General features: G+C 42.8%; 1 protein-coding gene across 1 annotated transcript in view; it reads left to right on the top strand.

Moving 5' to 3' along the window:
* SLC16A9 (solute carrier family 16 member 9) overlaps positions 1-26,415 on the top strand; it is a 64,508-nt gene that overhangs the window by 23,973 nt on the left and 14,120 nt on the right. Inside the window, exons 2-3 of the mRNA XM_080640048.1 lie at positions 859-1,089; positions 19,779-19,922. Coding sequence (XP_080496174.1) covers positions 894-1,089; positions 19,779-19,922 — 340 coding nt within the window. The 5' untranslated portion in view covers positions 859-893. The remainder of the gene's footprint in view (positions 1-858; positions 1,090-19,778; positions 19,923-26,415) is intronic.

Here is a 26,415-nt window from a genome sequence, read left to right as displayed (position 1 = left end):
AGTATATATATAAAAAATAAGGATGCACTCTCCAGTATTGATAGGGAAAAATCTCTAAGGGTGTTAAGTGACTAAAACAAGGTATGGAATGCAATGTACAATATTCTACTTTTTGTCAAGAAAGAGGGAACTCCAAGGCGATTTGCTTGGAAGGGTACTCAAGATGGTGAACATTGTGATGTGCTGCCGGTTCCCCTCCAGTCTCCTTTCAAGAATAAAAGATTCCTCCACTGCTGAGAGGGCTGCTGGCAGTTGGCCTTCAGCTGACAACCTGTATGGGGACTGATTGCCTCTTAGGAGTGCCGGCTCACCTAAGGTTGTGCTTGCCCCTTTCCTGGGTGTTCCTTGTCCAGAGAATGACCAACGTGGACCAGCTCCCAAGTTGGGCAATTCTAAAGGGTCATCCCAGTTTTAGAAATTCCCCTCCTTCATGCCCCATGGCAGTTCACCTTCTCCTGCTGCCAATCCTTTTCATAGGAAGACAACACCCCAAATACACTTATTCTTACTAGGAATCTGCTTCCTGGGAACCCAAAGTGTAACAGGAAACCCAAATCAGTTATTTCAGTGGCTGAGTGAGGCTGGAAATGTGGCGAATGGAGATAAAATTGGGAAGGAGACTTTTAACTCTATGCCTTTTTATAATTAAAAAAAATGGAGCCACATGTATGTATGACTTATTTAAATCATAAATTAAAAAAATGTAAGGTTCACTTTATATGCCAGTGATATTTTATACTTTTCCACGTGTATTTTCCAAAAACGTCTTTTATGTTTCAATTTAGAAGATATTTTTAATCCAAAATACTGTGCTTCACCTCACTCTAAATATGCATTTCTTTTCTGTTTTTGTTTAAGACCCACAGAGGCACGCCTCCTGATCTCACCTTACAATGGAAATGAAGAAGTCACCTGATGGCGGATGGGGCTGGGTGATTGTGCTTGTCTCCTTCTTTACCCAGTTTCTGTGCTATGGATCCCCGATAGCGGTTGGAGTCCTGTATTTAGAATGGCTGGATGCCTTTGGTGAAGGGAAAGGAAAAACAGCCTGGGTCGGATCCCTCGCAAGTGGAGTCGGCTTGCTTGCAAGTAAGTGGGTAAATGTATGCTTCTCCTGACTCATTAGTCATTTAATTACTTTTGCTGCATCATTAACACTGTGCAAGGCATAGTAGGCTATTTGTTTTTATTTTTATTTTTATTTTTATTTTTTTTTTTTTTTATATTTTATTGCTTTTTTACAGAGAGGAAGGGAGAGGGATAGAGAGTTAGAAACATCGATGAGAGAGAAACATCGATCAGCTGCCTCCTGCACACCTCCTACTGGGGATGTGCCTGCAACCAAGGTACATGCCCTTGACCGGAATCGAACCCGGGACCCTTCAGTCCGCAGGCCGACGCTCTATCCACTGAGCCAAACCGGTTAGGGCTAGGCTATTTGTTTTTAAAGTATAACAGGTTTTTCTTGCCTTCATTGAGATTATATAACCACTCTTTCACTGTAATAAACTTGTGTGAAAATACAGAAATTCCATAAGATATCCATTCATTCATATCTTTATTCATTTATTTGCTCCTGTGTGCTAGGCAGTGTGCTAGATGCTGAGTATGAAAAGATGAAGAGCAAACACATCATTCTGTCCTTAAGAGACTCACAGTCTAGTGAGAGACGCACTTCCATGAGTAAGAATGATACAGGGAAATGAGGGCAGTGATTCAGGAAATGATTCAGGCATGTCCACTGAATGCTGGTAGTCCTATTACATGTTTCATAATTACACCTCTAATTCAGATACGCTGTGATCAAATCACATGTTCTACATTTGTATCACCCTTTATAAGAAAAATTTTACATGGCAAAGGACAGTCCCATCTCACAATGATGATGCTATTAAGGATTTTAATATAGTGTTGTTTTTTTAAATATATTTTATTGATTTTTTTACAGAGAGGGAGGGAGAGGGATAGAGAGCTAGAAACATCGATGAGAGAGAAACATTGATCAGCTGCCTCCTGTACGCCCCCCACTGGGGATGTGCCCACAACCAAGGTACATGCCCTTGACCGCAATCGAACCTGGGACCCTTCAGTCTGCAGGCCGACGCTCTATCCACTGAGCCAAACCGATTAGGGCAATATTGTGTTTTTTTATAAGATATATGTGATGTATTTTGTGTGACCTTCATATAATGTCTCCAAAAGTAATATTCTTGATAAACATTTATATCTGATATAATAGTGATTCCTATAATCTTTACAGAGAAAATAGCAGAGGGGCTTTTATTTTCATTTAAAGACAATATCATATGGCACTTCAATTTCTGGTGTAATAGTTTAAACCAGCTGTGGGCAAACTACGGCCCGCGGGCTAGATCTGGCTGTTCTATCCGGTTCTCTTGCTCTCCCCTCCGCTCCTTTACTTTGAATTTATATTAGTTCACACAAACACTCCATCCATGCTTTTGTTCCGGCCCTCCGGTCCAGTTTAAGAACCCATTGTGGCCCTCGAGTCAAAAAGTTTGCCCACCCCTGGTTTAACTCTGCAGTAATATTTAGTGATTATCACTCTAACTTGTTGGCAAACTTACAGGTGTGCTAAACTGGTGACATAGATTGGATCATTAGCCCTGGGGGATCTTCCTGCGTGCTCTGAATTTGATGTGATTTGTTGAGCAAATCACAATTTCTATTCTTATGGGGAGAATAAGGATATTTAATATAGAGATTTGTAAGGTATTTTTCAATAATAGTAAATAAAGTAATTTGGAATGGAAATAAAATGCATTAGCCATTTCTTTTTTTAAAATGTTGTCTTTCCTGAATCATAAAGGGGACTTCTTAAAACAAAACAAAACAAAACAAAACAAAACAAAACAAAACAAAAGCAGTTGCTTCCAATTGATGTTAAATTAAAACCAAGACTTGCTCCTAATGACTATGTATAGTGAGTGACTGGTTATTAGACTTGATGGTTATTAGATTTATTGTGATGATAACTTTGTAAGGTATAAAATGTTGAATCACTATTTTGTGTACTTCGTACTAATATAATATTGCACATCATTTAATAATTAAAAATAAAGTAAAACAATAAATACATTCAACTTAAAAAAAGACAAAAATAAGACTTGAAAAACATGATGGATCATCTGGCCATGTCACGTAAGATCACTAAACATAACCGAACAAATGAAAATTATACTATCATTATGAGCTCAAGATAAACAGTAAAAGTTTGCCCAAGATTTGTTTAAAAGGGTTTTTACCACCCTGAACATGCATGATCTTGTCTGAAAGGGTTTTTCAAAATGTGAATTGTTTGTAAAACTGCAAAGTACAAGTAGATGATAATTTATATGTTAATATATGTATTAATTTTGAGAAAATGATCGAATGTGAAGGGGAGAGAATTTTTTAATGTTCTCCAGTTAGTCACCATTTTTATTAGCAGATAGTAAGTTAAACAGAAATGTAGTTACCTTGGTGGTCAGAGCTGAGGCTGAGACTCTGAAAACTGAACTGCACTCTATCCTTTCTCTAAGTTAACTCAGTCTCAAGGGCCAGGAACAGCTCCCATTACTTGTAGGCAAAGTTGGCTGCATAATTTGCAGGCCCCAGCGCAAAATGAAAATGCAGGGATCTTGTTAAAAAAGTAAAGAATTCAATAACAGAACAGCAAATCAGTGTATGGCCTTGCTAAGAGCTACGCCCTGTGTACTTGCATAGGTCACAAGCCCATGAAGCCAGCCCCGCTTGAGGCTGGAGATAATAGAGTATCCCACCGAAGTTCAGAGGAGACAAGTATTGGTGTGGGGGGTGGGATGTTGGTCTTAAGTCAGAGACTACTTTAAGTCCTGGCTCTACCACTATTTAGCTGAGAGATCTTGTGCAAATCACTTAATTTTCATGTCATTAACTAGGAGAGGAGGTACTTGGCGCAGCTACTTAAAGCCTTTGAAGATGAGCATAGAATAAGGAGACCAAAGGATTAAAAAATGAGGAAATGGTGGGAAAAAATGATGGCTGAAGAACTACCCCTTATGGGTGTGTGTGTGTGTGTGTGTGTGTGTGTGTGTGTTTGTGTGTATGTGTGTGTGTGTGTGCACTTGATTGTTGTCCACTGAACATATGTATGTTGGCTTCCCTTGGCTCTTCATAGCATAAATTAAAGGACAAATCCTGAAAACTATGGTAATATAGTATTAACAAGAGGGCTCTACAAGTATGTGAACCACATTAACCATTTACTTTTTTGAGAACTTTGTTCTACAGAGAAACAAACAGATCAATATCTTGGAAATGGGAAAAGTATCTCATGTTGGTGATTCAAATGATTGTCAGTGGTTCTTAACCAGGGAAATTGTTAGAATCACCTATAGAAAAATTTCAGCATATAATCACCTGGATTTGATCATTAGGCATTCTAAATCAGTCAGTCTACACTGGGGCCCAGATATGTGAATTTTTACAAGCCCCCAATGTAATTTTCAGTTGGGAACGACGTTTAAGCCTATCTATTTATAATTTCTTGATGTATGATTTGCTTAGACTTATTTATAAAGGGAACTATTGTTTCTGCTTGGATGTGGCACTGCTTCTGTCACATAAATCATGAAAAATAAATTGTGTCCAATGGTTCTGGTTTTCTATGTGGGGTTTTGGTGAAAAATACACGTAAATGGGCATCTTTGCATTCTTTTTGATAAAAGATAATTTATACATATGTGCATGCATATTTATATATATACATCTTTTTTATAAAAAATGGGCTTTATATACCTAGGTGAAATATAAAAAGTTGCTTTTTAAAAAAATATTTTTTTATTGATTTCAGAGAGGAAGAGAGAGGGAAAGAGAGATAGAAGGATCAATGATGAGAGAGAATCATTGATTGGCTGCCTCCTGCATGCCTCCCGCTGGGGATCAAACCGGCAACCCAGTCATATGCCCTGACTGGGAATCGAACAGGTGACCTCCTGGTTCATAGGTCAACACTTAATCACTGAGCCACAACAACCAGGCTACAGTTGCTCTTAAGATCAGGAATATGTATGCATTACTGGAGTTTGTCAAAAAAGCCAATTTCCTACTCATCTGTGAGTGGTGTGGAGATGGTGGTGGGCCCAGGAGTCTTCTTTTAACTAGTTCCCCAGATGATTCTGATATAGGCAGGCCATATTATATGTGAGAAAAATGTGTTATTTTCTTTCCTCAGTTTTGTCCAGAGAAGGCAGGGTAGGCATCATCTTTGATTAGTTCCGTGATGTGACCTCTGGAACTTTACAATGAGCAAGGCGACAGAGTAAGTACAATTGCCCAGCAGCACAGAAATTTTATTCTTCATGTGCTTGTCCCTTAAGTTCGCTAAGTGCCCTGTGTGCCTGGCTCAGTCCAGCCACTTTCACTTACTTGATCTTAGTTCAGTGGTTCTCAGCCTTTCTAATGCCGCCACCCTTTAATAATAGTTCCTCATGTTGTGGTGACCCCCAACCATAAAATTATTTTCGTTGCTACTTCATAACTGTAATTTTGCTACTGTTATGAATTGTAATGTAAATATCTGTGTTTTCTGATGGTCTTAGGCAACCCTGCTAGCGGTTCTCAACCTGTGGGTCACGACCCACAGGTTGAGAACTGCTGATGTAGAGCCTAAGACCATCGGATAATTTGAGACATCCAAAATATCAAGGAGAATAGCAGAAATAAGACACTCTTTGGAGTTTTATAAGATAGGTGGGCCACACAGGAGGATGGGGTGTATAAGGTGAATGGTCAGGAAGAGGTCGGGCCATGCAGAGTCCTCGTATGCACAGGTGTGGAGTCTGCACTGCAGATGATGTACTTTGGTTGAGTAAATTTGTCTGGAGAAGGAGAGATTGTGATTGTTGGGAGGTGTGATGGTCATTGTCAACGCGGCTAGGCCACATTCTCCAGTTATTCAAACACTAATGTAGGTGTTGCTGTGAAGGTATTTTGTAGGTGTGCTCAAACTCCGTAATCAGCTGACCTTTAAGAAAGGATGATTATCCTAGACCAGTGGTCGGCAAACTCATTAGTCAACAGAGCCAAATATCAACAGTACAACGATTGAAATTTCTTTTGAGAGCCAAATTTTTTAAACTTAAACTTCTTCTAACGCCGCTTCTTCAAAATAGACTCACCCAGGCTGTGGTATTTTGTGGAAGAGCCACACTCAAGGAGCCAAAGAGCCGCATGTGGCTCGCTCGTGAGCCGCAGTTTACCAACCACGGTCCTAGATAATCTGGTGGACTGATTCAATCTGTTGAAAGGCCTTAAGAAAAGAGATGAGCTTTTCCAGATTAAGAAGTTCCACTTGTGGGCTGTAGTTCAGCCTGTGCCAAGTTCTCACTCGCCCTTCCATGCCTAGCCAGATCCCACAATTGCATAAGCCAATTCCTGGTGATAAACCTCTTAATATACAGGGTTGCTTTATGGCTATGAGTACATAGAACACAGTTTATTCTTGTATTATGATTTATTAATTATTGTATTCTTTTCCATAAGAACAACTGTAAACCTATTTTTGCCCCACCCTACATGTCTTCTTCTGGTTCTGTTTCTCTGGCTAAAACCTGAATGATCCAGAAGGAATGAAAGGTAACTAAACTAGTTCAAGAAGGGTGGGACCATTTTTCAGACAATAGAGTTGCTGAAACAGCAGGGAGATCTTTTGTTTCTCCAAAGGCCCTCAAACTGCTGAGTCAATAAATCTATCCCTAGGTTAATATAGTGCAGGAATGGGGAACATCCACCTGTGGGCCACGTAAGGCCCAAGAAGTCATTTGGTCTGGCCCTGCCAAGGCAACCACAGGTGGGACTTGAAATTTAATAAATCTAGGAGCTTTTTTTCATGGCAACATAAATTTTTGTTAAGTGACTTATATTAAGCGGATGATGTTGTAACTATACAAATGGCCCTTGGCAGAAAAAAGGTTCCCCACCTCTGTTAAGTGAGTCAGTATGGCCCACAGGCTTGCTGAATGAGTTGTGAGTGTTGGCTGGCAGAGCTGGGTATGATCATATATGTAGATTTTACTCCCACACTGTTACCTCTTTCAAGCAGGACTGAAATTGTGCGTCCTACAAGGATTCTGTTACAATGGCCAGTTCACAGAGTACTAGGTAGTTCCGGGATTGGTGAGAAGAATGGCAGGTTTTAGTTAAGCTCTCTTCCATCCCTACATAATACTGTCAAACCAACCAACAAACAATGCAGTCAACACTATACATGGAATCAAGGATGTGAGTGGCTGCGGCTCCTTAGTGCCGTTCTCTTCCTCGGAGAGATGATGAATTTAAAATTCCTGCTCTCAGGCGGTCACGGTTTGATTCCCGGTCAGGACGCATGCCTGGCTTATCTTATATGTTTCTATCTCTCTCTCCCTTCCTCTCTGAAATCAATAAAATAATATTTAAAAAAAATAAAATTCCTGGTCTCAGCAGGAGGAAGGAGTGCTCTTTTGTTGGGCTCCCTGCTTTGTAGGAGGAGGGTAGGGCTCTCGTGGGCTCAGTCTACTCAGCTAGGAAATCCTTGTTCTACTGCAGTCACAACCTGGTTACTGCTATGTTTTCTTTATCATTGTACCACTGTTGTAGGCAGCTAGAATGGCACTGGGTGTTAGACTGGTGGAGTCAGACCAGACCTGGTTTCAGCAACTTCAGTACTTGAGTTCTAGCTAGGAAAGAATTCAGAGCCAAGGCTGAAACTATAAGAGATCATTTATTTAGAAAATCACAGAGGTAGAAGAAGTAATTCATAGAAGAAATGGGATGAGGAAACAAGTTATAGCACCCAAGGAGGGCCCTTGGAGTTTGAGAGTGAGGAAGGTAATGGTAACACCCCTAAGGGGAGGTGGGGAGAGGGAAAGGAAGGAGTGTGCCCCCAGGAGGGAGAGCCCACTGGGTACTCAGTCCTAAGAGTTTTATGGGTGGAGATTTTAGGGCAGGTCCCAGGGAAAGATCTTAGAATATTCATCAGTGTTATGCCCAGATTTCGTGATCCCCAAAGACCACCAGGGAGCCGAGGCTGATGCAAAAGCAAAGAGCCTTTATTCGAGCTAGCTCGAGCTCCCCATCCACCACACTCGCTGACGCAGCGGCAGGAGGCAGAGAGAGAGCCCCAGGCCCCAAACGCGCTGATTTATAGGGGGCCTGGGAGAGGTAGGAGGGTTGAGGTAATGTGGCCTCTGCTGATTGGTCGGGGTCAGGTTGCACATGGGGGCAGGGCGCAGCTTACTTTCCTCTTGCATTTCTATTGGCTAATTCAAAAGTGTGGGTTGGGCTCTTGGAGAGGTTCTAGGGCAGGAACCTGACTCCACGAGGTGGAGGACATGGAACAAAGGGAACATGGAGTCGGTCTCTCCCCGCCCTTTCATTCCCCCCTTGTCTTGAAACTTACAGGCCCAATCATAGGTCGGTTTGTATTCCTACTGAACAACATTCCTGGGTCATGAGGGTACACCATCCCAAATTCCCTGCACTGATAAAATCGGAGTCCCCAAGTCTTCCTGGTGTCCCATCCGGTAGCCTTCCTTCCCTCTCCCATGAAGGAAATGCTCACAGGGTTACAGTGGCTACGGCCTCTCGGGGGACAAGGTGGGGCAGGCGGCCATCCAACGGTGATCAGGTCACCCTTCCTCGGGGCCTCCCACCAAATGTGTCCAGTTGAGACGCATGACCAGGAAGCACAGAAATAGTCTCCAGTGCCTCCACAAGGGTTCTTTTCCTGGGGCCGAGTTCGCGAGTGCTTGGGGCAGATGTAGAAATAGGCGGTCCTTAATGGTTTTGAGTCCTTAATCCCTGCGCCTATCACAGCAGATGTACAGTACGGTGGCGGGTAGATTCTGGGAAAGAGAGTCTGGAGGTCCACCCGCAGCTCAGGGAACCAAGTGCCTTTGGGATGGGTTTGAGAAGTCTGATTGAGAATCACCCCTGAGTTGGTGTCTGTAATTTGCCAGGTAACATTATAGGGAGTGTGGGGGCTCCCGGTAGCAGGAGTGATCGTGAGTAAGGTTGCCAGCATCAGGCAGGTCGAGCACACCGTAGCTTGAGCTTGAGCGGGTTGCATTGATCTCGATCGATACTCCATTTGGTGACGAAGTCTTCCCGGATCACAGATGGGTCCGCGGACCAGACGTGAGTGTGATGGACCCAGGTCGCGACTCCGTCTACCTTGAGAGCGGTGGGGGTCGTCAGCACCACGACGTAGGGACCCTTCCAACGTGGCTCAAGGGTCTCCCGGCGGTGTCTCTTGACGTAGACCCAGTCCCCGGGCTTATGCTGATGAGGAGTCGGGGCTGGGCCGGTCTTGTAGATAGCGCGGAGGTGTGGCCAAATGTCCTCGTGCGCCCTCTGGAGCCCTCTCAAGGAAAGAAACAGTTCTTGACTTTCAAATTCTGTAAGAAATTCGGCTTTAAGGTTAGGGATAATAGGGGGTGGCCGGCCAAACATGATCTCATGAGTAAAACCCAGGGTGTAGGGGGAGTTCCTAACCCGGTAAAGGGCATATGGAAGGAGAGCCACCCAGTCCCCGCCAGTCTCCATGGTCAATTTGGTAAGGGTCTCTTTTAGAGTTCTATTCATCCTTTCTACTTGCCCTGAGCTTTGGGGCCTATAAGCACAATGCAATTTCCAATTTGCCCCAATGGCCTTGGCCACTGCCTGCGTTACCTGCGAGACAAAAGCTGGTCCATTGTCTGACCCTATCTCAGCGGGAAAACCGTACCTGGGCAAGATGTCTTCCAGCAGCTTCTTAGCTACCGTCTGAGCTGTTTCATGCTTAGTTGGGTATGCTTCTACCCATCCGGAGAAGGTATCTACAAATACTAAAAGATATTTATAGCCATACTTTCCTGGTTTAACCTCAGTGAAGTCACCTCCCATTGTGCCCCAGGCTTGGTTCCTCGAAGCCTGGTTCCTTTTTCACTCGGCCCGATTCTCACATTTGTGAGTTGACAGGTCTTGCAGGCAGATACAACCTGCTCTTTTTTAATGTCCTGCTGGTGGATCTTAATTCTGGCGTGTCGAATTAAGTCCTTTAATTTACATGCCCCCAGGTGAGTGGACTGGGGCATGTGTTTTATCATGGAGACTCCAAGCTGGTCCGGCAGTATGAGCTCCCCTTGTGGTGTATACCACCACCCCTTCTCCTCCTTGCAGTCCTCAGCCGTGTCTGCTGCAATCAGGATATCGTCCACATACTGAAGGAGAGTGAGGTTGGGGTGTGTTCTCTGGTACTCACCCAGATCCTCATGCAGGGCCTCGTCGAAGATGGTGGGCGAGTTCTTGAACCCCTGAGGCAACCGAGTCCATGTCAGTTGTCCGCTATAGCCCTCTTCCGGGTCATGCCACTCGAAGGCGAACAGGGGTGCCAGCGGCAAACTGAAAAAGGCATCCTTCAAATCTAACACAGTATACCAGACACGGGAGGGTGCCAGAGAGCTTAAGAGAGTGTATGGTTTGGGGACCGTTGGATGTATGTCCATAACTCTTTTATTTACTTCCCGGAGGTCCTGTACTGGCCGGTAGTCATTCATGTGGGGCTTCTTGACTGGCAGGAGGGGGGTGTTCCAGGCAGACTGGCAGGGGACCAGCACCCCTAGGCCCCTCAGTCTCCGAATGTGTGGCTGAATTCCCTTCCAGGCTTCCTGAGGCATGGGGTACTGTTTGATTCTCACCGGGCCTTCCCCTGGTTTTAACTCTACCAGGACTGGGGCCCTGTGGGCGGCGAGCCCCACTCCCCCTGTCTCCGCCCAAGCCGTGGGGAACTCCTGCAGCCATTCATCCGTGCTGCCCTCTATTGGAGAGGCTTTTTGGTGAAGCCGGTACTCATCCTCCAGCCTTATGGTCAGGACCTGAATGGGGTGGCCCTTGCCATCAGTAACCTGAGGCCCCCCTTGTCTGAAAGTTATCTGAGCTCCGATCTTAGTGAGCAAGTCTCGTCCAAACAGTGGGTAGGGGCATTCCAGAATTACCATAAGAGAGTGGAATACCCAGCCTGTCCCTAAATCCACCGTTCTTCGGGTAGTCCATGAATACTGGCTCATACCAGTTGCCCCTTGTACCCAAGACTTCTTATTTGTTAATTTTCCTTGAGGCGTACGGAGGACCGAGTGTTGCACTCCGGTGTCAACAAGGAAGTCAATGGGGGTTCCCTCCACTCTAAGAGTTACCCTGGGCTCGGGGAGGGGGTCCGAACCCTGACTCCCCTAGTCACTCAGTTCATCTAGCTCCAGGACCTTCACTCGATCCGCTTCACCTCCCTTTTTGCTGGCCCTTTTCAGACACGCTTGTTTCCAGTGCCCTATCTCCCTACAGTAAGCACACTGATCTTTCTGCAGCTTCCGCCTCCCGCCCCGGGTGGTCCCCTTACTGTCCTCCTGGTTGCAGGCGAGTCGGCGGAGACGGGGGTTCCATTCCTCGGAAGAGTCCGCGGTGGTGCCGAGCAGGATCTTAGCTAGGTCTCGGGTTTGTTTGCTGCTCGCAGCCGCCGCAGCGTGAGCCTGCCTTTCTTCCAGGGGCTCCCTGTTATTATACATCTTCTCGGCTACCTCCAGTAGGTCCTTTAAACTCTTCTCCCCCAACCTATCTACTTTTTGCAGTTTCTTTTTAATATCCCCAGCCGACTGGTTTACAAAGCTTATGATCACAGCTGCCTTGTTTTCAGGAGCTTCTGGATTCATGGGGGTGTAGGTGCGGTATGCCTCCATGATCCGTTCTAAAAGGACAGCTGGAGACTCATCCCTTTCCTGCTGAACATTCCCTACCTTGGCCAAATTAGTTGGCTTTCTAGCAGCCATTCGGAGACCCCCCATTAGAGTCTGCCAGTAGACCTGGAGCCCCTCCTTACCTTCTGCCGTGTTGAAATCCCATTCAGGCCTAGTTAAGGGAAAAGAGACATCTATCTGGACCGGGTTTGTGGTTGGGTTCCCGTCCACTCCTGGAACCACTTTCCGGGCCTCATTGAGGATTCTTTCCCTCTCCTCAGTTGTGAACAGGACCTGTAAAAGCTGTTGGCAGTCGTCCCACGTGGGCTGGTGGGTGAAAAGGACAGAATCTAACAGATCAATAAGCCCTGCTGGCTTCTCAGAGAACTTAGGATTCTGAGACTTCCAGTTGTAAAGGTCACTAGTGGCGAAAGGCCAATAGTGATGGGGTTGATTGCCATCCGCATCTGGGGGCCCTGCAGCTCGTAAAGGTAGGGTTTTAATAGTGGAGTCGGGGGCTGTGACAGACAGTTCCCTCTGAGCCCTTTGTCTAGTAAGAGGTGGGCTTCCCACCGGAACCGCAGCTGCTCCCGGAACTCCGCCCCCAGCCACTCCCAGAACTCCGCTTCCCCTCTCGTGTGAGGATCGCCCCCCATGGACTCCTAGGGGGCTGATATGGGGGAGGAAAGATTAGTTCCTCTTCAGTTCCCCCATGGAAGACAGGATAGAGGGGAGCTGATGGCGGGGTGAGGTCCTTCTTCTCCTTCACCTTCTCCATTTCCTGCAAAGCAAGTATGGGTTTTGGCTCCGGGGGGCACGGGGACAGAAAGGGCTTAAGCCAGGAGGGTGGATCTTCCACGAGGTCCTGCCAAGTAATAATGTAAGGGAGTTGATCAGGATGTCCCTTCTTGGGCTGAGAGACAATGTTCCTCACCCGATGGATGGTGGGGAGGTTAAAGGTCCCCTCTGGCGGCCACCCGACACTAAAAGTCGGCCACTCCCTAGAACAAAAAGTTTGCCACCGGCCCTTCCGGACCTCTACACTGAGGTTGCTAGATCTTCCCTTAACCTCTTTGAAATGATCAACCATAATGCTTAAAGGAGTGGTTTGAGTCTGTCCCATGATGTCCGTCAAGAGAGTCCACAAAACAAAACAGAAAAACACAGATGCAGACAAACAAAGGGCCCTTGAGACAAGCTTTCCAACGCGAGTCCATTGGAACAAAACTGACAAAACCGAAAGTGCGGACGACGGCCTCACGCCGATCGGTGGGAGCGACCCACCTCATCCCAGAGGTTTGAGGGGAATACACCTTCCTCGTGAGGGGAATACGGAGGATCGGGACGTCTCCCGATTCCTCCCGCCCGTGGTCCTCCAGTGAGTCCACCTAGACCGCTTCGGGCACTGCCAGAGATCCAGAAATGAGCTCACACAAAAGAGACAAGGAACAGACAGGCACCTACCGTGGCCAGTCAGACTCTCTGGATCGGGGGTCCCTTGAGGGTCTTGGGGATCCCAGATGAGCCCCCAAATGTTATGCCCAGATTTCGTGATCCCCAAAGACCACCAGGGAGCCGAGGCTGATGCAAAAGCAAAGAGCCTTTATTCGAGCTAGCTCGAGCTCCCCATCCACCACACTCGCCCATGCAGCAGGAGGCAGAGAGAGAGAGCCCCAGGCCCCAAATGTGCTGATTTATAGGGGGCCTGGGAGAGGTAGGAGGGGTGAGGTAGTGTGGCCTCCGCTGATTGGTCGGGGTCAGGTTGCACATGGGGGCAGGGTGCGGCTTACTTTCCTCTTGCATTTCTATTGGCTAATTCAAAAGTGTGGGTTGGGCTCTTGGAGAGGTTCTAGGGCAGGAACCTGACTCCACGAGGTGGAGGACATGGAACAAAGGGAACATGGAGTTGGTCTCTCCCTGCCCTTTCAATCAGCTTTCCAGGTGTGTCCTTTCAGGGTTGGGGTCTCCACTGATTGATTGGTCGGTGCCAGGGCTGGGGTGGGGGGGGTGGTCATTACTCAATGCAGCTGGTCCTAAGGTCAGCCATGGGGTTCCTTGTCTAGTTTTGCTGCTTTTCTGGGCCTGGAGCTGAAATACAACTGAGGCCAAATGTTATCTCTAGTGAGGAAAGGTCAGGATTCCAAACAGCATGACCAGCCATATGCTAGGGGAGGAAAGGTCACCCTGGGGCAAGGTCCCACCCTACAATTGTCCTTTGTTAGGCACCTGAGGCTTTCCACCCTGGTGACCTTCTGTACCTGGCCCATCATCCTTGCTCTGCTCATGTCTGTCTAACTGCCTCCTACACCATCAGCCTACTTATGGCTTCAGTGAAGCAGGCCTGGCCATCAGACCAATTTTGGGACTCTGAAACTTTTTGGAAGAGAGAAGGGCATGGAAGTGAATTTATGTCCTGAGGGAATAATTTCCCCAAACTATCTAATAATAATTACATATTTGAAAATCACATTAGGGTTCTGTTCCCTCCATTAGAAGTATTTACACCCCTTTTGTTGACATAACCAGACTTCATGGCTCTGTTCAAGACTTAGTTCCTTAGTCCCTGGTGATGTCCCTTTTCTGAAAACCCAAAACACATGATCTGGACCTTTCTTTTGGTGCTTATTGCCCATGACATTAGATTTTGATATGTGCTTGTTTTGTCTTATGGGCGAAGTCCTGGATCAGAGAAAAGATGTCAGGTTTTCCTGTCACATTGCTGTACATTAATAACAAACAATCAGAGGGTAAATGAAGAAAACAATCCCATTTAAAATTGCATCAAAAAGAATAAAATACCTAGGAATAAACTTAACCAAGGAGGTGAAAAACCTCTACTCTGAACCTGTAAGACATTGACGAAAGAAATTGAAAAGGACACAAATTAATGGAAGAGTATACCATGCTCATGGATTGGAAGAATTAATATGGTCAAAATGACCATACTATCCAAAGCAGTTTACAGATTAAATGCAATTCCTATCAAAATACTAATGTCATTCTTTTCAGAATTAGAACAAATGGGACCACAAAACACCCCACTTAGCCAAAGCAATCTTGAGAAAGAGGAACAAAGTTGGAGGTATCATGTTCCCTGATCTCAAACTACACTACAAAGTTGCAATAATCAAAACAGGATGGTACTGGCACAAAAACATACACCCAGGTCAATGGAACAGAATAGAGAGGCCAGAAATAAACTCTTGCTTATATGGTCAACTAATCTATGACAAAGGAGGTAAAAACATGTACTGGAGTAATGACAGTCTCTTCAACAAGTGGTGTTGGAAAACCTGGACAGGTACATGCAAAAAAAGAAAACTGGACCACTCTCCAACAACATATACAAAAATAAACTCAAAATGGGTTAAAGACTTAAATGAAAAGCTTGAAACCATAAAACTGCTAGAAGAAAATAGGGAGTAAACTATCTAACATCATCTGAGTAATATCTTTTTGGACATGTCCCTTGAGCAATGGAAACAAACAAACAAATAAATGGGACTACATCAAACTAAAGAGCTAATACACTTCAAAGGAAATCTTCAACAGCACAAAAAGACAACCTTACTGACTGGGAGAATATATTAACAAATTAAATATATCTGATAAGGGGTTGATACCCAAAATATATAAGAAACTCATACAACTCAATAACAAAAAATCTGATTGAAAAATGGGCAGAGGACATGAAAAAACATTTCTCTAAAGAAGACATACAGATGGCCAACAGACATATGAAAATATGCTCAACATTACTAATCATTAGGGAAATGTTAATCAAAACCACAATGAGATACCATCTCACAATCGTCAGAATGGTTATTATAAAAAAGTCAACAAATAACATGTTGGTGAGGATGTGGAGAAAAAAGAATCCTTGTGCACTGTTGGTGGGACTGCAAACTGGTGTAGCCCTTGTGGAAAACAGTATGGAGATTCCTCAAAAACTAAAAGTAGATATATGACTCAGAAATTCCACTTCCTGGTATTTATCAAAATAAAATGAACACAATCATTTGAAAAGATATATGTACCCCTAGGCTCATTGCAGCATTGTTTACAATAGCCAAGATATGAAAGCAACCCAGGTGTCCAGTGATAGATGAATGGATAAAGAAAATGTGAAATACACACACACACACACACACACACACACACACACACACACTGGAATATTATGCAGCAATGAAAAAGAATGAAATCTTGCCATTTGTGACAACATGGATGTACCTACAGGGTATTGTGCTAAGTAAAATAAGTCAGACAGAGAAAGACAAATACCATATGGTTTCACTTACATGTGGAATCTGAAAATAAACAAACAAAACAAAAAAGATATTCATAGAAACAGAGACCAAAGGGATGGTTACCAGAAGGGAGGGATTGGGGGAGGGGTGAAAGGGGAAGGGGAATATAGACAATAATATTGTAATAAGTGTACATGGTAACAGATGATAACCAGAATTAGTGAAGTGATCGATCATATTTTAAGGTTTAAAAATGTTGAATCATTGTATTATACATCTGAAACTAATATAACCAATATAAGGTTGTATACCAACTACACTTAAAAATAAATTTTTGAAAAAGATGTCAGCTTTTCTCTAAGTAAGCAGCAGGTGGCAGTGTGGAAATAGAAAAAAAAAATTAAAGCATTTTTTAATTTGCTGTTTTCATCTGTCAAAGAATTTCTAATCATTTTTTCCTTAAGCTTAATTTTTTCAAGGATTCATGTATTAGGCAAAAGTGATTTAAGAATTTATTACATAATTGATGATAAAGTATGTATTTTATAAAACAGACGATTTGGTTTTACATGCTATGAAAATTACACCTTCATCCCCATCCCCAGCTTCCCAGAATCTGGATTTCCTTGTGGAGTTAATAACATGCATTAAGGCACATAGATTTGAAGTCCTACTTTGAGGATGAAACTGGAAACTTTTCAACTATGCCAGTAATAATATCTGTGTTTCAAGTCCATTGGGCTTATTACATTTGTCAACACTGACTCTCAATGTAAATGCAATTTGTTAAACAACAGAGAAAGGCCATGTTCTTATGGTGTCAGACAACCATTTATGAGATTTGAATCTTAAAATCATAAAGTATCTAAGTATTTCTCATTGGGTAGAGAGACAGCTCAACTATTAGGAAAGTTTGGTATTTCAAATGAATTTTTTATTTTAAAACATGGCCACAGAATATTCCCCTCTGTGTGTCATGTAAATATACTAGTGTATTCTGTTCTGGCTCACACTAGAGAGGACCTGAAATGGCAGGGGTCAGTTCATGATCAGGGAAGAATGTGAAAGAGTCACAGGTATTGAGAGCTAAGTGCTATCTCAGTGGTCATAACCTCGTCTTAAATTAAATACGCACTTAAGCCATTCTCTGGTACAGCAGTTCTCCCTTATCTGCAGTGGATATACTAGTATTCCACTGGGTGCCTGAAACCGTGGATAAGTATCCAGCCCTATATAAGCCATACTTTTTTTTATACATCCATACCTATGATAAAGTTTAACTTATAAATTAGGCACAGTAAAAGATAACAAGCTACACTAATAAAATAGAAAGATGCAAATTGACCGTACCTCTGAAACACCCACCAGCCAAGCAGGAGTGATTATGCAAATTAACCCAACAAAGATGGTGGGTTAATTTGCATACACAGGCATGGAGCAAAGACTGAAGACGACTGAAGACTGAAGAGGCTTGGCTTCTCTGCTGCAGCTGGAGTGAAGGCCTGGGTCCCGGGTGCCAGAGGAAAACCAGTGCTGGCAGCCAGGGAAAGGAAGGCCTATTGCATGAATCTTCATGCAAAGGGCCTCTAGTAACTAATAATAAAATAGAGCAATTATCACAATATTCTGTTATGTGGGCCATTATTAAGAAAATAAGGGTTACTTGAACACAAGTACTGTGATACTGAGACAGTCAATCTGATAACCAAGAGGGCTACTGAGTGACTAATGGATAGATAGCATATACAGTGTGGATACTCTGGACAAAAGGTTAATTCAGCTCCTGGACGGGACAAAGCGGGATGGTGAGAGATTTCATTATAAGTTGCTCAGAATGGCATGCAGTTTAAAACTTATGAATTGTTTATTTCTGGAATTTTCTGTTTAATGTTTGCTAACCACAATTGACTGAGGGTAACTAAAACTGTGGAAAGGGAAACCATGGGTAAGGGTGACTACTGTAATTGGTAAGAATGCTGGGCTTGGGGTCTTTGGATTTTGGCTCTACCACTTACTAACTATGGGTGGATTGCATCATTTCTCCTTTTGACATTTCTTAAGACTTTTTTGAAATAAAAAATACATACAGAAAAGTGTTATCATGAGAGTATAACCCAGTGAAATTTTCACAAGCTCAATACACCCATGAAATGAGCACATTTACATCCTTCCATGTAAATGAGACTATTGGGCTAAATAACTTTTAATATCTTCTTATTTCTAACTAGACACCCAGTGCATGAATTTGTGCACAGGTGGGGTCCCTCGGGGTGGCCTGTGGAGATCGGGCCCCAGCTCATGCCCTTGGCCTCGTAGCCCCGCAGCCCTGCCTGGAACCCCGCCTGGCACCCCGCCTTGGCCTGGCGCCGCCCCTCACCTGCTCCACTATCCCACCTGCAGGGCAATGGATTGGGGCCGGTCCCCCTGCCTGGCTCCCTCAGCACCTGGGAGCTGGGTGGCGGCCCTGCTTCCCGCCGCTGCTGCTGGTCGCCATCTGCAGGGTGATTGGTGGTGCGATTGGGCCCCCCACTCACACCTGCCTTGGCCTGGCGCCGCATGCTCACCTGCTCCACCATCTTGCCTTGTCCCGTTCTCGTCAGGGCCCATCGGGGCCAGCAGCACCTCCACTGCTGCCCACTGCCAGTGCCACATCACCAACACCTGCCATGTTCCACGCCGTCCCCTGGTGGTCAGCGCATCTCATAGCGAGTGGTCGAACTCACGGTCTCCCAGTTGAACTCCCAGACAATTTGCATATTAAGCTTTTATTATATAGGGTATGCTAATCTCTGTAGTTGTAGGTACTTTCCAGGTACAGTGCTGGTGGGAAAGAATTTCACTAGCACTTAATGCTATTCCAGGAGAAGTTGCCCACCTATACGTAGAACAGATCCAGGTAATGGTCACTTTTGCCTGTAGGTCAACAGTGTGCTGCCTTCCCCAGATTCCAGGTTACACATGGAATATAGGACAGTGGAACAGACAGACCCATCCCTGAATGGGTAGGGTGCTTTTCCATTTGGCCAGAATATTCTCTAGGAAGAGAATAACTACTTCAACCTCAGCTCTTCCCTCCACAGGGTTGCAATTGCTTATATTCAATCAACCAACATATCCATCTTCATCACCAATTATACGACAGGCCTTGTGCTGGAAAGAAAAGGTGCCTGGGACATGCAAGAGCCAAAAATCCTCTGAATATGAGGGTTAAGACCAGGGTCGCAGGAGTCAGACTAACTGGGTTTTTACTGTGTTTCTATTCTGGTGGCGCTGCTGCTGCCACTGGCATCACTGAAGAATGAGCACTGATTGGGCACTTCCTTGTGCCAGGCCTTGTGATCAGCGTTATACCTGCACTCTTATTTGTTCTCCCAGGAAACACTATGAGGTGGCCTCAATTTCAGATGAAGAAACGGAGGCACAAAGAGATCAAATAAGTTGCCTGAGATCAAAGAGCCAGCAAGTAGTAGCGCTCACATTTGAAGAAAGTCTCACTCAGAACTCCCCACTTAACTATGTGACCTCACCCCCATCCTGACACTTTCATTTCCTTATCAACAGAAATGAGGGTAACAACAGTATCTCCCTCCCAGGGTTGTAGTAAGATGAAAATGAAAGGAGGTAGTTTATGTGAAGTACATAGTGTTCATCACATTGTATATACACAGAAGATGCTTATTATTATTTTAGTGTTGTTATTTTATGATGCAAAGAGTCATTTTAAACTTAGGGTGGGATGGATAATATGATTGTGAAAAGGAGATGACTGTGACATAAGTGAAGGTTTCATTTCTTTTTTTAGGTCCTATCTGCAGCCTCTGTGTCTCATCGTTTGGAGCGAGACCTGTGGCGATCTTCAGTGGCTTCATGGTGGCCGGAGGCCTAATGCTGAGCGGTTTTGCCCCTAACATCTACTTTCTGTTTTTTTCCTATGGCATTGTTGTAGGTAAGAAACCAGACCACTGTAACTTTCCTAAGCTCCAAGAGTTCATCATAACTTTACCAATGTCAGCTTCATTATTTAGTTAATATAGGAGGGGGAAATGTTCAGTAATAACTTACTATCAGTGGCCAGTTCACCAAAAATTGTTGCCTTGGTAAAATGTCCATCAGCAAATCAAAATATTTGAAATGATAAATGTGTTTTAACAATGCACCTTATGGTTTCTTTCAAGGGGCAGGAAGGTATTTCATTTCCATGCTTGTCTCTAAAGCACACAAAAGGAGAAACGCGAGGGGGGAATAGGAGACATGTATGTGACTGACATCTGTCACTTCTCACTGACCTAGAAAGTGGTCCCTTTCATATTGGTCGGTTAAGCAGGGCTGTGTTCTAAACATCCTGCTGTTTCACACCATCTGTCACCGAGACGCTGATCACAAAGTCACAAGAGAAGTAAAGAGTAGATTGTAAAGCATATCATTTATTTGCTTTTTTAATTTCTTTATTGATTAAGGTATTACATATGTGTCCTTATCCCCCCATCACCCCCCACCCCCTCCCCACTCATGCCCTCACCCCCCTGGTGTCTGTGTCCATTGGTTAGGCTTATATGCATGCATACAAGTCCTTTGGTTGATCTCTCCCCCTTACCCCCACCCTCCTCTACCTTCCCTCTGAGGATTGTCGGTCTGATCGATGTTTCTGTCTATGGATCTGTTTTTGTTCATCAGTTTATGTTGTTCATTATATTCCACACATGAGTGAGATCATGTGATATTTATCTTTCTCTGACCATATAATTTATTTTTAAGACAAGGCATGATTGAAGAAAACTGAGTGGTGGGGATGACTGATGGTGGCCTTGGTTACAGGAGAGGAAAAGCAGAGCGCTCGGGGCTTGAGAGTTCTTTGGGGGATGGGGGATGCTTTGGTGATGTACTCTACTAATTGTATTCAATGTTTAACATCATCAGACTCAATATTTGTAGAAGCTGCTTGAAGGGAATTTGAAAAAGACTCCTTCTTTTTAAGTTTTTGCTTAGTGTCTGAAAAAGCCTAATTTGTTGACTATCAATATTCCTCTCTTTTACTTGAGACTGTTTCCCCAATAATAAATAATAGGAAAAATAGCTGCTAGCATTCACCGAGTACTTACTGTGTGCCAGGGTCTGCCCTAAGTGAGGTATCTGATCTCATTTCAACTCCCCAAGAACCTGTTTTACAAAAAAGGAAGGTGAAGCTGCGAAGCGAAATGACCAACTAAAGCAACATAGCGAGAACACGTGGGGTGGGGTCCACTCAGTCTGACACCACATCCCGACTCCTTTACATTTTTGTAATTGTTTTTAGTGCTTTTAGAACCCAAAGTTGATTTTAAATTTAACTACGTGCCCTAATACTACTCAGATATTAATCCAAATGAGCAGGTCACTTGTTAGTTCTTTGAGAGCACATAGTATATGTTTGATATTTTATCTCTATAAAGCTTAAGACAGTTTTGAACCCGTAGCTACAGATATATTGAATAATCATTTTGCATTCTTGTCTGAAATAATAAAGATAAAAAGGTAGATATCTATGTTTATTCATGATGGGATTATTCCTTTCAGAACACAGGACAAATTGTTTCTTCCAAGACAAAATTTCTTTTAGGATTGTTCTTTTTGCATAGAAATTGAATCATTAAATTGAACCATTAGTATGATTTGGGTGTCTTCCCTAAACTCTGGACTAATCATTTAAAATTTCACAGGGTTTTGCTCCTACTCATGATTTCTAGAGAAAGCCTTTATGAGCACATATCCAAAGTTCTCACTGACCTAAAAACTAACAAAAAGTGACACATTTGCATTACCTATAGATACAAATGATTTTTTTAAATAAAAAAATTAGCTGACATTGCCAAAGATTTATATATGTTTGATTGTGTTGGAAGAGTATCTAAGGATATACAGAAAGAAAAAGACAAAATCAACTAACTCCCATGTTTAAATGTCTGTAGCAATGGAGAGAGCTTTACCAGCTTGTGAAATTGATTTGAATTTGGCTCATGTTATTGGAACCTTTCAATAGCTAACTCCTATGAACACATGGTCTTCAATTCATTAGATATTGGTCTTGATTTACTCCTTTGGCAGCTACTGGTAGTGCTGGTAGGGTCACAGAGCTTCCACTTGGCTTTCCCCACTATGGTAACTCTTACTCCACTGGCCAAGAAGCAGTATGTAGAGGGTTGTACTAACTAACATGTATACCTGCTCCATTAAATAGCAACAACTGGGAAAATGACTGTTGGATGGATCCACGGACTCAGAGGGCCTACTGTGAGCCAGACCTGGGCCATGATCCTATACGTTACTTGCTTCCCCCATGTGACCCCACTATAAAGGGAGACCATGTAAATACCTCAGGTTCCTAATTAACAATGTCAGCTTGTACCCAGAGTCCAACAATGCTCAAAACATATCCCACTTATCCCGGTGTGTGATTACCTAAATGCCACCCTGGTTCTCTTTGGGTAAAGAGTTAGGGTATGATTATCTACTTGTCATTGTGTTTGTTGCAATGTCCTTCCTCTGGCATAACTAGCCTCTCCTCTAGTTGATGGATTCTGGGTCAGAAAACGGGCTCAGGTCTGGAGAATATGTATGACTCTGATTTGGTGATAGATGCATGATTTGAAATCATGCAACTAGGAGGAAATGGTCAGCTCATGGAGATACCCTTGGGCTTTGGGCCAGGAGATGTAGGTTCTGTGAGCTTGAGCAAGCACCTTTATTTCCACAAGTGACTGTCCCCTCACCTGAGGAGGCAGGCTTAGCAACCTACTCCCTATAGGTCTTGTGAGGAATCCATGAAGCCAAGCAAAAGATTTGAGTTGGATTTCAATTAATAATTAAAAATACCACCCACTCTGGTAATTATTGGGGCCCCGTAAGCTACTCCTTGCTAGCAGATTGTTCACAGTTATTCCATGGTTATCTTGTTTGTGGTTTTATTTCATCAGTAGGCTCACAATATAGGGCTCATAGAATATTTGTGAGATACATAAATGAGAGAATAATGAATAATGACACTTCCATTCTGTCACCATTTCAAGTAGAGTATCCAATTGAAAAGGCAGTGACAGGAAATTATTACCCAGTCTAAACTCATTCTCCTTTCTGTATTATGAGTTCCTTAGAAAAACAAGGGCAAGATACAGTCTAATGATAATATTCATGGAGCGCCAGCTCTGTGTAGAATTGTATTCTAAGCATTTTCATTCATCAGGAGTGAATGAAATGGGCTCTTAAGATAGACAGTCTGGCATAGGGAAGGAGCAAGCATTAACAGAAGGCTGTGGGGTCAGACCATGTGGGTTAACTGTATTAGGTCCACTTGCCAGCTATGTAACTCCAGACAAGTTACTTATCTTGTTCTCTCATTTTTAAAAGTGAGCATAATAATAGCATCCAACGTATAGGGTTTTACAGATTGATAATGCGATAAATAGTAGCTACTTCAACCATTATTATTAGTTTTGTGACTTTGGAAAATTATGTAATCTCTCTGGCTTCTATTTTTATTTTTTCTACAATGGGACTAATATGAATACAGAGATATTGTGACTATTCATGAGAAAATGTGTATAGAGAAGCACACAGAGGTATTTAATACATATTTGTTCCCTTCTTGAATTTCTTTCTGACCTCTTGGTTCAAGAGCACAGCAGTAATTTTTTCCTACTAAAGAAGCTCTATGGAATCAGAAATATTTATCTAACAGATTGAAGAATATAGAAAAATAAAGTAATATAGTATCATGTATAATCATCCTATAAAAGATCAAAAGTGTGTTAATTGGCATAATTCTGTTTTACCATTTAATTGATATTTTAAAAAATAACATCTTGAACATGTGATGTTATCTTGTTCAGTTTTTGTAGCTAAAATAAATGGCAGCTTGCCAGTCTTTTAATTGGCTATAAACCATGCTGCCAAACCTGGTAATTCAGGCTCCTGTTTTCTTAGTAACTTTCCTAAATCAGAAAAAAAAAGGTAGTGGGAGACTGTGGATGGGGTGGGATGAGGGAGTGCAGAAAATATGTCCTTAATGAATTGCTCAAGTGCCTTCCCAATAATTTCTCTTTGCTTTTCTGAAAAGTACAACTTCAAGTCAATTTCTTGTATTCTCTTCCTCCATAAGCTATTGTTATTTAGTTACCTGATTACTGTTTTCTTAATATTCTCTTCTTGATTTTTGGAAAAATTTAATTTTCTTTGCCTTCATTTTCTTGGTAACATCTGTATAGGGGAGGGGAAAACCACATTTGTAGAAAATCTGATTTTCTTACTCTAGTTCTAGCTATTGAGATAAAGGTCATTCCCTATATATTTCCTATAGCAATTATAAGCTGTTTTTTTGTTTTCAATGGTTAGATCATTAAAGATAGTCTTTTGTCTCTCATGGATGTTCAATTATAATAAGGAACTTTGATCTTCTAATTAGTCTCAGACTATATCCACATAATGCTGTAATACTCAGGTAAAAGTGAAAAAATGTACCAATATAATAGCTATTTTTAGTACTTTGTTATGTTCCAGGTACAGATATTAAATCTTTTGCATTTTTTATGTCTCTTAATCCTTACAGTTATCTTGTGAGATTGTTTTAAAGATAAGGAAACTAAGAAAGTTTAACTAAACTCTCAAATTCCCAAAGTCACACAGCCAATGCATGATAGAGTTGGGATTTGAATCTATAACTGTGCTCTTAACCAGTCAATATCATGTTCAGGAGACTTGGGCTAAGTATATAAAATTTAGAGTCATGTCAATTAAAAAAAAAAAGGACAACTACTTGGACTTTTTAATTTCCCATGCAGATGTTTTAGGCTGAAAACATAAGAGTACCAACATTTAACTACTTTAACCTACATTTAGCTGCCCTACATTTGGATGCTCTAACCTTATTAATCTTTTTTAGCATCCTAAGTTACGTTCTCATTATTTCATTTCCAGGAATAGATATTTCTGTAATACTATTTGCAATTGCCAATCCTAACCAACCCTTTGAACAGGAATATGATGTATTGACTCAGATATTTAAAGAGGTTGTTGAAATGTTTGTTTCAGAATATACTGAGCAGGAATTCTCCAAAATGACCAAGACAGAAGTCCCTACACTTTAGTGACCAACCATCCCAGTTTGTGCAGGACTAAGGGCTTTCCTTGGATGTGAGGCCTCTAGTGGTCAAACGGGGGAAGTCCTGGGCAAATCTGAATAAGTGGGTTCCCCTCCTGCATTCAGACAGTCTGGATTGTGTGGCTCCACCCTTAGCACTTCTTAAGATTGCCATATTAGAATGCACTGTTACTAAAATATTTTATTTTTATAAAAATAATACTGCAGGAAGAAATTTTTATATTACAAATTCAGGGGTTCGATAGATGTCTGTTCCGTTTCACACAAAAAATATGTATAATCACAGGATATTTAAAAATAATTCATAGACATTTTATTTTATTTTATTATTATTTTTTTAATTGTTTGAAGTATTAAAAATAGTTGTACATATGTCTCCTTTTTTTTTTCCTTCCCCATTGACCTTCCCACAGCCTCCCCTTCCCCCCAGTACATGCCTTTACCTGCCCCCTCCCCCCAGTGTTTTTTATCCATTGGTTATGCTTATATGCATGCGTACAAGTCCTTCGGTTGATCTCTTAGAGCCCCCCCCCCCCCCCCGCAACCTCCTCTGCCTTCCCACTGTAGTTTGACAGTCTGTTCAATGCTTCTTTGCCTCTGTATCTATTTTTTCCCCATTTCATTCCTTTAAAAAATCTTGCCTCTGCAGACTAGAAATAAACATATAATAACAAAAAATGTTTGAGTCCCAATTTCCATGTCCAACAGTTCTGAGTCCCCATTTCAATGTCAAACAGTTCCTTATGTGTACATGTCAGCAATGATATCTGGATGGTGGGCACATGGTGGCAATGCAGGTCCGACCCTCTCTGGTTTGGTCCTAGGCAACTTGTTGCATCGCACAGCTGCTGAGTGCTAGCGTGGCAAGGCGTCATCAGCGTCTTCCATCTCTGGACTGTTTCTCCTCTTGTCTTCGTGGTTGGAGCAGATTCATAGACATTTTAAAAAATATGTACACCTGCCGAAACCGGTTTGGCTCAGTGGGTAGAGCGTCGGCCTGCGGACTGAAAGGTCCCGGGTTCGATTCCGGTCAAGGGCACGTACCTTGGTTGCGGGCACATCCCCAGTAGGAGGTGTGCAGGAGGCAGCTGATCGATGTTTCTCTCTCATCGATGTTTCTGGCTCTCTATCCCTCTCCTCTCTCTTCCTCTCTGTAAAAAATTAATAAAATATATTTTAAAAAAATATGTACACCACTTCAAATTTTTTATTGCTTGTCCCCCCAAAATAAACCAAAATTTCATTTGCATGAGTTTATTCTTATGCTAGTTCTTAGAGGTGTTTGCTTTCTGTATTCTGATTAAGAAGC

The sequence above is a fragment of the Plecotus auritus genome, assembly GCF_963455305.1.
Source record: "Plecotus auritus genome assembly, chromosome: 9".
Taxonomy (NCBI): domain Eukaryota; kingdom Metazoa; phylum Chordata; class Mammalia; order Chiroptera; family Vespertilionidae; genus Plecotus; species Plecotus auritus.
The sequence above is the reverse complement of the archived record's forward strand: the minus strand, read 5'-3'. Positions and strand labels throughout refer to the sequence as shown.